The 14,185-nt window shown below is 42.6% G+C and overlaps 1 protein-coding gene across 2 annotated transcripts in view; it reads right to left on the minus strand.

The window, feature by feature from the left end:
- Positions 1-14,185, minus strand: part of DOK6 (docking protein 6) — a 406,877-nt gene that overhangs the window by 131,997 nt on the left and 260,695 nt on the right. The window contains exon 6 of one of the 2 annotated variants that reach the window (XM_086372199.1): positions 11,120-13,891. The exons of the other annotated variant lie outside the window; for it this stretch is intronic. Coding sequence (XP_086228325.1) covers positions 13,828-13,891 — 64 coding nt within the window. The 3' untranslated portion in view covers positions 11,120-13,827. Of the gene's footprint in view, positions 1-11,119; positions 13,892-14,185 lie in introns of those variants that run through there. 2 annotated transcript variants of the gene reach the window in all.

Consider the following 14,185-nt stretch of genomic DNA (forward strand, 5'->3'; position numbering starts at 1 on the left):
GTCCACTGGTTGTAGGACTGTTGACCACAGGCAGCCTTAAACCAGGAGCATCCTGCTAAAAGCATCCTACAGATAGGGATATCCTTAGTCTATTTACTAGGAGGTCAGTAAGCATGCTTGGGGTTTCCCAGGGAGTGCTGGTGGTAAAGAATCCTCCTGTTGATGCAAGAGATGTAAGAGACAGGGGGTTTGATCTGTGGGTTGGGAAGATGCCCTGGAGAAGGCAATGGCAACCCACTACAGTATTCGTACCTGGAGAATCCCATGGACAGAGGAGCCCGGTGGGCTACAGTTCATGGGGTCACAAAGAGTCTGACACGACTGAAGTGATTCAGCACGCACGCACACACAGTAACCAAGTATACAAGACTAGACTGGACTGGACCACTTGCTTTCCTTCTGTCCCCTGGACGTTCCTTCAGTGTTACTCAGGAGAGAAACGGATCCCAGAGCAGGAACTTTATTAACTCCTCTCTCCACAGTGGGATACACTGTTGAATCTGTAATTTTTTTAAATTATTTTTCTTGGACCCTGGTCTCCTGCATCAACAAGTGAATTCTTTACTGCTAAACACCAGGGAAGCCAAAAAATATTTACGAATTTTAGATCTCATTAAGTTAGAGTCATGGGCTTCCCCAGGAAGCTCAGCGGTTAAGAATCTGCCTGCCAATACAGGTGACGTGGGTTTGATCCCTGCGTTGGGAATATTCTCTGGAGAAGGAAACGGCTACCCACTCTAGTACTCTTGCCTGGAGAAGTCCATGGACAGAGGGGCCTGGTGGGCTATACAGTCCACAGGGTTGCAAAGAGTTGGACACGACTGAGCACAATCCATTTTTCTGCTTTTTATTTGTCAGGCTTTTCTCAAACCAGGTAACACATTCTAGGGATAGATTGTGAGCTAGGTATACTATATATGCCTTCAAAGAGTAAGGGACTCAGTGACATTTTTTGTGTAAGAAAGAATAACAGACACATTTTAGTCTATATAACCTGGCATGTAAAGTATTTTGAAATTTCTAAATTAAAATTTTAGTAAATGTAGGACCCTGTGGCTTCATATATAAATTGATGTTATACATTCTTCTGTTTCAGAGTTCTAAGAGACTGTTTTTTTTTTTTTTAAGTTCATGAGTGGTTTATTTGACTTAATTTTTTTCAGATAGAAATGCTTTATTTATCAAGATACACATGCCTTATTTGGTCTTCCCAGGTGGCACTAGTGGTAAAGAACCCGGCTGCCAGTGCAGGAGACAGAAGAAACCCAGGTTCAATCCCTGGGTTGGGAAGATCCCCTGAAGAAGGACTTGGCAACCCACTCCAGTATTCTTGGCTGGAGAATCCCCATGGACAGAGGAGCCTGACAGGCTACAGTCCACAGGGTAGCAAAGAGTCGGACACGACTGAGCGACTGTTTATTTACATTTATGCTTTATATGCTTTTGCTGCACTGCATGCAGGATCTTTGGTTCCCTGACCAGGGATGGAACTGTGCCCTCTGCAGCGGAAGCGCGGAGTCTTAACCACTGGACCGCCAGGGAAGTCAGAGACTGTATGCTTAGGGAGACTGACTTCACGTGAAATTTTAACAAGTTTTAGGAGGGAAGAGCTTGGAGAGAGTTTGACATTTTGGAGGGGCTGGATCAGGACGTGTCAGGTAGAAAAGAGACAGGGACAGCAAAACAGACGCAAAAGTGGATAATATTCATTCAAGAGAAGGGAGAGAAAGGGGAGAGGTGTGTCGAGGGAAGGAGGGAGGGGAGGGGAGAAGGCAGAGGTGCAGAGGGAACCTTCTGTGAACGCAGAAAGGCAGGAGGAGTCCCACATGGCGGGGAGTGTAATAATGAAAGGAGGACACAGGAACAGCCTTCCTTTCTGCCCAATTCACCATCACTTCACGAAACAGGAATATGTTTTGACCATATCTGGAGACTAATACACTTGTTATTTAAGTCACGGGCAACTTAGACACCAAAGGAATGAAAATAATACTCTTTCTTCATCTCTGTTAACTCTTCCCGTGATTTGTGGCACAGCTTATTTGTCAGATTTTGTTGTAATAGGATCCTTCGTTCCTATTAAGTGAAGAAAACACCTGACAATTGAAAACAATAACTGAGGTTTTGTTCTCACCTCCTGAAGTAGCGGAACTGTCAGTACTATCTCTGCTGTCTCACTAGAGTCGAAAAAGCCTGCCTTAGAGATTTCTTATTCCCTGCTTAACTAGAGTGATCCAGAGAGTCCCAGAAGCGGAGCCGGGCTTCGGGTCTTGCACGCGACACTGCCCTGCTGTCCAGGGATGGCCACTGCCCTGGCTCACCCCGCTGACTTTGATGGCAGACCCCCGGCTCGTTGCTAGAAGCAGCCTCTCTGACAGCGGGAAGGCTGACAGGCTGTGCGGGACTTTGTCATCCGTGTTCAGTCTATGGGATAGAGGATCTGTGTGGGTCACTGTGGGAGCATCCAGGTCAAACGACTGTGTGTGTGTGTTAGAGAGAGAGAGAGAGATGTGGAAGGTAGGTTAGGAGGCGGGCAATTCCAGGGGGACAAGGCGACAGGGACAGAAGTGAAAGTGAGCCGGATCGCAGAGGGTACAGAATGACAGGCGCCCAGGACGCGTGCTGGAAGGAGGGGCGCCCAGCTCCTTACGGAGCCCGAGAATGTGCCAAAGAGGAGGCGCACAGCAGAGGAGGGCTGCGGCCGTCCAGGGGAGCCCCGAGGCCCCCAGTATGGCCACTCTGAGAGCAGGACACGAGCAACGGCAGAAGCGGGGTCTGAAGCGGACGGGCCCGAGCTGGAGCACCGCCCGGCTCAGCGTGGGGCCGGCGGGGCCCTGAGCCCGCGGAGACCCGACGGGCAGGAGCCGGGCCGCGTGCAGGAGAGCGGCCGAGGTGCGGCTGATGGTAACAGGGCGCCGCGTGCTCACCGGCGTCCTCCCTTCCTGCTGCGCTGGGTTCCCTCGCTCTCTTCAAAAACTGTATCCCACCTTCTCCTGCATCAAGTCTTGACTACCTTTCTCTAGCCTCACAGTCAGTTACCTTGCTTCCTATTTGACCGAGAAAACAGACACGATCGGAAGTCCACTTCCACACGCCTCTATCCGATCCTCAAATGCCTGCCTCCCCTTATTCCTTCATTATATCAGCCTCCATCACACTTTCCTGTTTGAAATGATTTTTTTTTTTTTAACTGTAGCCACTCAGTCATTCACTAGATCCCGTTTCCTCTCAACTCAAAGATACTGGCTAGTGATGTTTCCCTCTTTCTTCTATTATTTTTTTCCTCTTCATAATATGACTCCATGTGCATGCAGATGTTTTTTTAAAAATATAGCTCGCCTTCAAAAAATTTTAACGTCACATTCTTTTCCAGCTACTTCTGTTATCTTCACAATAAAATTTCTTGTGGCGTTGTCCTTGCTGACTCCACTTTCTCTCCTCTCATTTTCTTTGGAACCCACTCCAATCTTCTTTCCCCAGGACTCCACTGAAATAGGTCTTTCCAAGGCCACCAGTGGCCTCTGATTTGCAAAATCAACATAACACTTCTCAAGCTTCATCTTACTCATCCTGTCTGCAGCACTTAACATGGTTAATATTATCTACTTCTTGAGGCACTTTTGCTTCCAGAGTAAGTAATAGATGTTTGTATCTTCTCTTCTCAAAAGTGAGGCATCCAGGTATGTAACTTAAAAACCATCTACATGCTGGGGATTCTTTCCTGATATACAGACACATATATACAGCCACTTTCTGAAATTCCCCCTGGAGGTCCGCAAGGTATCTCCAACTTACCAAGTCAGAAAACAAACAAGACTCAGGCTGACTTGTCATGTATTATTATGTTATCTTTTAAATGCATAGAAAGAAAATGTAAGTAAAATCAGGTAGCCAAGGAATTTATAAACCCTTTGCACATACTTGTCAACCCAGAATTATCAGTGTCCTTTGCTTTTCTTTTTTTCACAAAATATTATTCCATTTGTCACCAGCAAGTTAGTGATACACATTTCTTCATTAAAGAGTATGCTGCTTTTGACTTTAAAATTTTCTTCCAAACCTCTGACACCTACTCTACAAGTTTTATGCTGCCTGGTGGATATTTTGTCTACCAGATGGTGTTCACAGTAAGTTTTGTTTTTCTCAAATGGCCCTAAAGGTTTCTTGAGTGAAACGTTGGAGAGCTGACATGGAACTGAAATATAATTAAACTCAAGAAGTGAAGCACCAACATTACACATAGGTTCAAGAGAAGGGATGAAAACTCTGGCATCCATGACTAAGGCTGTGAACCTGCGACAGTGGCAACTGTATCACTTCCGCCCCCTGCTGGCCACCATCGGATGATGCCATTCAGTGTAAGGTGCAGTAGTAGCAGGGGCTTCCCAAGTCAAGGGTAGAGAACCTGCCTGGCAATGCAGGAACTGTAGGACACGCGGGTTCGATCCCTGGGTTGGGAAGATCCCTGGTGAAGGAATGACAACCTACTCCAGTATTCTTGCCTGGGAAATCCCATGGACAGAGGGGCCTGGCGGGCTACAACACATAGGGTTGCAAAGAGTCAGACACGACTGAGCTGGCCATGAGCACACCGTGAGCACACATGGAATTCTCCAGGCAAGAATACTTGAGTGGGTAGCCAGTCCCTTCTGCAGGGGATCTTCTCGACCCAGGGATAGAACCTGGGGTCTCCTGAATTGCTGGCAGATTCTTTACCGTCCGAACCACCAGAGAAGCCCAGTAGTAACTACACATATCTCAATTCCAGACATGTGAAAATAAGTGCATCTTTTGAATGAAGGAATCAATAAGCAATAAAAGAATGGTCCAACTGTTCTAAAGAAGCTAGCCTGTGTCTCCTGTGAGATGTAAATCTCATTGGTGGGATGTGGAGATGTGCCACCATCCAAAGAGATCAAACCGGAACTTCTCATTGATTTTCTTCCTCTTGATTCCAGCAATCATTCCTTGATTGAATGACTATTATTAAAGTTTAGGAACTTTCTAAGGAGAATTAAAAAACCTAAAAGGAAGGCCAAACCTGTCATTGGAATCTCTATAGACCAATTAATGAAAAGCAATTCACACTAAAGCATGTGTGGGTTCAATAAAAATGTACTGAACTTTAAAGTTAATGGAGCAAAAACTAAGATCAGAGCCTCCATTTCTTGATAAGAACAGTTTCCTAAGTCATTTAATTAATGCTTTATCCTAGGGGGAAAAAATTAGTCCCAGTGTTGTAGCGACAAGAGATTTAGCAAATTAGACACACACACAGAAGACACCAGCATCCTCAAAGTCTTTGTCTTGGCTTTACTTCTCTGGAATTAAAGAAGAGCTTATACAGACATGTGAATTTTAACATCACATATATCCTTGATGTAAATTTTCCAAGAAGGAGACCTTTCTTCCCTCTGCTCTAATAGTTAAAACTCAATTGAATACGATAACTTAATCTTTTTGTGACATAGAAAATCCCATTAATTTTCTAAGATGCTTCCAATCATTTGTCAAATACCATAATGTTTTAGAGAAACAGAGATGAGTAACACATACTCCCTGTCTTTAGTGAGCTCATAGGGTTCTTGGAGAGACCAATGGACCAATGGCTATAATATAAAGTAGGAATTGTAATAAAAGGTTTAGTGAGTAGGTATTGAAATCACAAAAAAGTTGTGGATTAGGAAAATAAACCACACATTCCATAGGGTCACAGAGAGTCAGACACAGCAGAAGCAACTTAGCACAGATGCTCTCACAGGCTGTGTAATAATAATAAAGCTAACTTCAAACCTCAATGCCTTAATACAACAAATGCTTACTCCTCATTCAAGCTATGTCTTATACATCTCTGGGCAAATCACCAGGGCACAGTGGATTCAGAAACTCAGGTGGCTGAGATTCTATGGTTAAGACATCTCAACACTAGACCATTTCAGCTGCACAGTGGGTAAAAGGGATGGGTGACCCCATGGACTGCAGCACACCAGGCTTCCCTGTCCTTCACTATCTCCCAGAGTTTGCTCACACCCATGTCCACTGAATTGATGATTCTATTCAACCATCTCATCTCAACCATCTCATCTATCTTGTCCCCTTCTCCTCCTGCTTTCAATCTTTCTGGCATCAGGGTCTTTTCCAATGAGTCAGCTCTTCACATCAAGTGGCCAAAGTATTGGAGCTTCAGCATCTTTTGAATGAAGTGCATCTTTTGAATGAAGATGAACATTCAGGGAATGATGTCTCACGTGGCTCCACCTAATTGCAAGGGCAAAAGTAAATACAGGGGAGGAGGTGGAAATTAAAAGACACTTGCTCCTTGGAAGAAAAGTTATGACCAACCTAGATAGCATATAAAAAGAAGAGACATTACTTTGTCAACAAAGGTCTGTCTAGTCAAAGCTATTGTTTTTCCAGTAGTCATGTATGGATGTGAGAGTCAGACCATAAAGAAGGCTGAGAGCCAAAGAACTGATGTTTTCAAACTGTAGTACTGGAGAAGACTCTTGAGAGTCCCTTGGACTGTAAGCAGATCAAACTAGTCTATCTTAAAGGAAATCAATCCTGAATATTCATTGGAAGGACTGATGCTGAAGCTGAAACTCCAATGTTGTGGTCACCTGATGCAAAGAGCTGATTCAATGCAAAAGACCCTGATTTTGGGAAAGTTTGAGGGCAGGATGAAAAGCGGGTGACAAAGGATGAGATGGTTGGATGGTATCATCAACTCAATGGACATCATGAATTTAAGCAAACTTTGGGAGATAGTGAAGGACAGGGGAGGCTGCTGTGCTGCAGTCCATGGGGTTGCAAAGAGTCGGACACAGTTTAGCGACTGAACAACAACAAACAATAATATTGGAGACTGTACACTTAATCTCTTTTCTTGTGGCTGTTTTAACTTACTCTTGTCACTTAAAAGACTTCCTTAACTTTATCTCTTACTCTTTTGTGACTCACCATACTTATCTTTTCAGTGTTGCAGGGTTTTAATTTTTTTCAAATCCTTTTCATCTTCGCTTGCAAGTTCTCAAATTATCCCTGAGATCCTTTCTTTGTAGTATCCTGACAGCCAACAAACATTTTGTTTTCTAACTTCTTCCCCTCAATACTGTTGGGAAATACAATTAGAAACAAAATCTTCCAATCTAGAAATCCTCTCCACAAAAGAAAGAAAACATCCTTGTTATTGTTTTCATGTTAAACCAGAATATGATACACATCTCAGGCAATCTGCTGAGAGTTGGCAAAGACAAAAAGACATCTCGCCCTTTTTATAGTCAAAAGCAGATAGAAGGCTCTATGTACATGTTCTCAAGATAAACGACACTGGTCTTAAGGGATGAGAGGGCTTCATAGCACCATTTTCCAGACAGAGTTCATCCTCAATTCACCTGGTAACTGCAGTGACAACCCAGACTAGCTAACTGGCTTTATCTAGAGGAAAAACAAACTTTTCACACCTTTATGAGAGAAGGGGGTTTGCAATGTGGAGTCAAGTGCCAATGCAGTTAGGTTCCTCCCCTCCCACAGCAACTGGGGGTTAGGGGCGTTCCCTTCTTCAATGTTTAACTTTCACAGGTGTGGCTCCTGAGTCCCTGAAATAAAGGCACTCCCAGTTCTTAAAGCTGACAAAAACCTATTGTTTTCAAAAGGATTTATATACATTTCAAAGAGAGAAAACTTAGGGCTTCCCTGGTGGCTCAGACAGTAGGAGAGACCAGGGTTCGATCCCTAAGTTGGGAAGATCCCCAAGGAAATGATAACTCACTCCAGTATTCTTGTGTGTGAAACCCCTGGACAGAGGAGCCTGGCGGGCTGCAGTCCACAGGATCACAGAGTCTGACATGACTGAGTGACTAACACCACTTCAAAGAGGGAAGAAAGTACTAACAATTTTACATTTTCTAAAGTAAAGGTTTTAAGAAAAAGGGAGGGGATAGCAATCTTTCCCCCATTTTTAACAGAGGATGACACTCCCTAATTTTTAGGTTTTGTTTTTTTTTTGAGGAACTGCCCTACTGCTTCCCATAGGGGCTCTACAAACCTTACCTTCCCACCAACAGTGCACAAGGATTCCAAGTTTTCTACAATCGCACCAACTCATTGCTATTGTTGTGATTATTATTATTTTGATCGTAGCCCTCCTACTTGTGTGAGGAGGCATCTCATCATAGTTTCAATTTGCATTTTCCTAAAAGTTTCTTTTAGGTGCTTTTAGGACTTTCTTTTCAGGTGCTATTGTCTGTCTGCATATCTTTGGAGAAATGCCTACTTAAGTCGTTTGTGCATTTATCTTTTGTGTTGTTTGTTTTTGTTGTATGAACTTTTTGAAGTTCTCCCTATATTCAGACATTAACCCCTTATCAGATATAAGACTTGTAAATATTTTCTCCCATTTTGCGAGTTGCCTCTTTACTCCATTGATATTGTCTTTTGATGCACAAATTCCTTAAACTGTTAATAAGTTCCAACTTGTCTATTTTTTCTTTTGTTGCCTTTTGTGTCATATTCAAGAAATCACTGCCCAATCCGAAGCTGTAAAGTTCTGCTCTATATTTTCTTCGAGGAGTTTTATAGTTTCAGATGTTAAATGTAAGTCTTCGATTTGTTTTGACTTAATGTTTGTCATACACAGTGGTGATGGGCCAACTTCATCCTTTTGCATGTTGATATACAGTTTTTCCAGCTATTTGTTGAAAAGACTTTCACCATTGAATTTTGGCAGTCTTGCCAAAAATCATTTGAGCGTATATGTGAAACTCTTCCCTTCTTTAAAATTTATTTTTAAATTAAAACATTTCCACCTAGCAGCATTCACTCTTTGTGCTAGACAGTTCTCTGGGGTTTGATAGATGTATGTAGCATGACATATCCACCACCACCATCAGGATACATTTCAGTTCCGCCATCACCCTGACATTGCCCTTCTGTCGTTTCCTCATCAGGTCGTTTCCCTCCCTCTGCACAGCACCCTCTCCATGGCGATCACTGGTCTCCCTCCTGACCTTGTAGCCTATCCCCCATGCACGTGGCATCATACAGTACGCGGTTTGCTGGATCTGGCCTCTCACTTAGAACAAGGCATCTTTGATGCACTCATTGTATATGTCATTCACTCCTTTTTGACACTGAGTAGCTCTTGCCTGGAAAATCCCATGGATGGAGGAGCCTGGTGGGCTTCAGTCCATGGGGTTGTGAAGAGTCACACACGACTGAGCGACTTCCTTTTCACTTTTTGCTTTCCTGCATTGGAGAAGGAAATGGCAATCCACTCCAGTGTTCTTGCCTGGAGAATCCCAGCGACGGCGGAGCCTGGTGGGCTGCCATCTATGGGGTCGCACAGAGTTGGACATGACTGAAGCGACTTAGCAGCAGCAGCAGCGGCAGCTCTCTATAGATTTATCATAGTTTGTTTACCCATTCAGTGAAGGATATTTGGTTTGTCTAGTTTTGGTCAATCAATGATGAATAAAATGGCTAGCAACATTCATGTACAGGTTTTGATATGAGCATGTATTTTTATTTTTTGTGAGATAATATCAAGAAGTAGGACCCTGCATCAGATCTTCAGGCAATGTTGAGTTTTTTTTTTTTTTTAAACTTCAAAGTTTCTTTCCAAATCACTGTAGCATGCTACATTCCCACCAAATATGTGTTCCATCTGCTGTGCATCGTTGTCTGCATTTGGCATTGTCAGATTTTCCTTTTTAACTTTAGCCAATATAATAGATATGCAGTTGTATCTCATAGTAGTTTTAATTTGCATTTCCCTAATGAATAATTGGAGAAGGAACTGGTAACCCACTCCAGGAGTTTTGCCTGGAGAATCCCAAGGACAGAGGAGTCTGGTGGGCTAGAGTCCATGGGGTCCCAAAAAGTCAGACACGACAGAGCAATTAACACACACACACACAATGAACAATTAGGTTCGGCATCTTTTAGTGTGATTATTGATCAATCATATGTCTTTTTGGTGAAGTATATGCTTACATTTTTTGCCTGTTTTTAAAGCTGGGTTGCATTTTTTCTTATTTTTGACTTGGAAATTCTTTGTATATTTTGTATTTTGGATACAAGTGCATTGTCTAACATGTGACTTCTGAATATCTCTCTAGATCAGTGTCTGGACTTTCAGTCCCTTAAAAGTGTCTCTTGCAGAGACAAGTTTTTAATTTTGATACAGTCTAATTTATCTTTTGTGGGGAGGGTAATAATGCTTTGGTATCCTATTTAAAAACTCTCTGCCTTACCTTTTATTTTAACTGAGTGGTCATACATAAGAGGAGGAGGGTTTCTCTCTGCATGACTGATGGAAAAGCTTTTTAAGGACTGAAGAAGCCTCTATGACATCAGGGAATCCTTGATTATAGCACATAGAGCATTTGCTTCCATTCACCATCTTCCTGTGGGAATTGTACTGCTTTTTATCTCCAATTGTTAAAAATCTGTAACCAGATTGTCCCCAGGCTTCTCAATAGAGACAATACTATCAGAGTTAGTAAGATATATATTTTAAGCACCAATTGTTATATTAAGTGTTTTGCTGAATAGGGAGGTTATGTTTTGAACAATAATTTTATAAAAATGGATTTGGGGATCTTTTGAATCTTGTTCTGCAGGCCTTTGAGCTCATCCTGAATTTTGCTTACAATATTTATGAAGTTTCATGAAGTGAAAAAGCCTCATCAGCAAATAAAAAAAGTGGTTTTATCTTCCGTGCACATTGTCATGACTCCTGTGACGTCCTCTGCAGGTCTGGATATCTTGTTTTGATTTTTTGATTAAATAAACTTGCATGGTAAACTGGGTTGCTTTTCACTTTTAAAGTGCTCTTTTATGAGTAGCTAGCAATTACTCTAAGCAGTCAGGAGGCTGTGACTTCCTCTCCCCAGGCCACGCCCTCTGAGTGAGGACAGTTCCCAGCGAAAGCTCCCTGGTCCTCCTCTCCCGTCCTCACCCGCATGGGTGTATGATTACAACTGTTGGGATGCATGAGGTGTGTTCCTCCAGGAAGAATGATCTTGCTCCATTTCTACTGTTCATGCTTATATTTTATTGGTACAGTAGAATTTAAAATGCATTTTTTTTTTTTTTTTTGTGGGAGAGCAGGTTGTACTTTCTTTTTTTTAAAATATAAATTTATTTATTTTAATTGGAGGCTAATTACTTTACAATATTGTATTGGTTTTGCCATACATCAACATGAATCCGCCACGGGTGTACACGTGTTCCCCATCCGGAACCCCCCTCCCACTTCCCTCCCCATACTAGGATGCTCTGGGTCATCCCAGCGCACCAGCCCTGAGCATGCTGTATCAGGCATCGAACCTGGACTGGCAATTCGTTTCACATATGATATTATACATGTTTCAATGCCATTCTCCCAAATCATCCCACCCTCGCCCCAAAGCTCGTCAGTAGGGAGCCCAGAGCCTGGGCTCTACAAGAGAAGCCACTGCAGTAAGCCCCTGCATTGCTGCCAAGGGCGCTCCCGCTCACAGCAACCGGAGAAAGCGTGGGCAGCAACAAAGACCCAGCGCGGCCGAGCAAATAGGCAAAGTTGTAAAGGCCTGTCGATAGAAAAAAGGCTAGTTCGACACCCAGTTTTATCACTTTCCAGTACATGCGGTAGTACAAGTCAACGGCTAGAAACTGCCTCCAGATGCTGTGCCGCGTGCAGACAGGAACAAATAAAACACAGAAGATGGAGATCTTGAACTCAAGGTCTACTGTGTTGACAGCACAAAGCTGACCTGCCAGTTTCTCCTTTAAATTGTCCCGTGTCATCACCCATGCCCCCCACACCCCTTCTCCCAGTCCTGACTCGGGGAACTGGGTCGAACATGGACAAAACCTTCTGCTCTTGGTTACCTTTAACAGGAGTGAGATCCTCTGGAGTTTACAAAACAGATGCACAGAACAATGGTCAATATTCCAAGGGCAAGGGACACCCAAAACTCAGAGAAGGAAAAACATACAAATGAACAGTACCCACAAGGACAAACCTTTAAACACAAGGAAACAAAGGAGAAAAGAAAAAAAAATTAACAAGATATCCAAGTCCTCTCTTAAAATAGAAACATCTTAAATCATCTTTTTAATGCCTGTAGTTATGGGGTCAAGAACACTCTTTGCACCATTAGAGGGTGTGTGAATTGAAATTGCTTTGAAAGCAATTTGCTACACTGTGAAGAACCTTGAAAATGTTCACAGCTTTTGACCCAGGAATTCTGCTTTAAAAAGGCTCTAAGAAAATAATCAGATATTTGCACATCTTTTCACAGATGGTCAGTGTGGCTTTATTTATAATAGTTCATTTTGGGAACACCCTAGTGTTAAATTAATGACAGTACAGCCATATGTTCAGATACCATATGGTCACAAAAATATTGACCTTATAGGACTTTATAGAAGATTACTTCTCAGTATAATATTAAATGAAAATGCATTGATTTTAAAATACATTGGAAGGAAGTACAGCAAAATATTAAAAGCCATTTTCTCAAGATACAGAAATAGTAAGTGATTTTAAGCTTTTCTTTCCAACTACTCCCTCAAAAGCCTGGCTTGACTTTTAAAATCAGATGATATAAAGTATTTTTAAAAAAATATTCATGTATTTCTTTGGCTGTGTCAGGTCTCAGCTGCCTCACAGGGCTTTGGTTATGTGTGCTGGCTCTCTGTCCGTGGCACATGCAGCTGTGTCAAGCAGGCTCAGTTGCCCATGACATGTGGGATTTTAGTTCCCCAAACAGGCATCAAACCTGCGCTCCCAGCATGGCATGGAGGATTCTTAACCACCCGGTGGAGCCAGTGGTAAAGAACCTGTCTGCCAATGCAGGAGACGAGAGACACGGATTCAGTCCCTGAGTCGGGAAGATCCTCTGGAGGAGGGCATGGCAACCCGCTCCAGTATTCTTGCCTGGAGAATCCCATGGACACAGGAACTTGGCAGGTTACAGTCCATAGAGTCGCAAAGAGTCGGACACCACTGAACCGACTTAGCATGCAGACCACTAAGGAAGTCCCAATGTCAAGTATTAAAACATCTCAATACTAAGGAAAAAGGGAGACCCTCAAGGAAAACCTAAAAAGTGCAAGGCCTGCCTCAGGTTACAAGAACAGGCTTCTTCCCTTACTGTGCCTACCTAGGAATCAAGGCCCGCCGTCGCACACAGCTTCAAGGACCACCCTCAAAACCCCGTCCAGAAATGCTCACAGCTGTCTCCCCTTCCTTGGCCTCATTCCTCCCAGGGGGCGTGTTTTGTTGTAAAAGTGACAAATGCTCACTGTCAAACCTCAAACAGTGTAAAAGTATATAAAATAAGAAGAGTAAATGCCCTCCTGCTTTCCCCCCAATTTTTTTCCATGTTAAAAGCACTGAAGGATAATTTGCATGTAACGATATGCACTGATACTGAGTAGACAGCTCCATAGCTCTCGACAAATGTCAGGATACAGGGCACAGTCACCCCCCCACAGGTCCTGTGTGTTCCCTGGAGTCCATTCTCTCCCGACCCGAGGCAACCATTCATTTGCTTTCTGTCGCTATATATCAGTTTTGTCTGTTGCAGGATTTCCTACCAATGTTACAACAATGATTTTGAGATTCATCTGTGCTGTGTGTGTCATGGTAGGTAGAATCCTGTTGCATAACTATCTTAATTTGTCTACTCAGTCACATGGTGACTTCATAATTACCTTATAAGGCCACCGATTCATTTTTAGAACGTGATAAATCATATCCCCAAGTGTGAATACATTAAACACTTCTTATATAGAATCCCCAAACCTAAGTCTTATCTTGGATGAATGACAACAATATCACAAAGGGGTCACAACATAATGACTTGATACAGTTGATTGAAGCTCATGTCTAAATCCATATCTGTGAAGAATGATTGCGAAGCAAGCATTTATTTTAAGACATTTATGGATTCCGACCATATGCTGTGATCAAGAAACCAGTGTATCTGTCTTGACATACTACGTTTAAAATCTGAGTCACACATTCCATAAATTATGGATTTGCCAACTTTCTTTTCAGTCATTCTGAATTAATATCAATATTTATACTTGACTAATGCTATTAACATAAACATCTGGATAAATGAATATTACATTAAATTATCTCAAACTTAAAAAGTAATATTTAAGCAATTTTATATAAGACTCCTTTCAA

The sequence above is a fragment of the Bos grunniens genome, chromosome 24 (assembly GCF_055505025.1).
Source record: "Bos grunniens cultivar Pamir isolate PY7600 chromosome 24, Bosgru_T2T1.0, whole genome shotgun sequence".
NCBI lineage: Eukaryota > Metazoa > Chordata > Mammalia > Artiodactyla > Bovidae > Bos > Bos grunniens.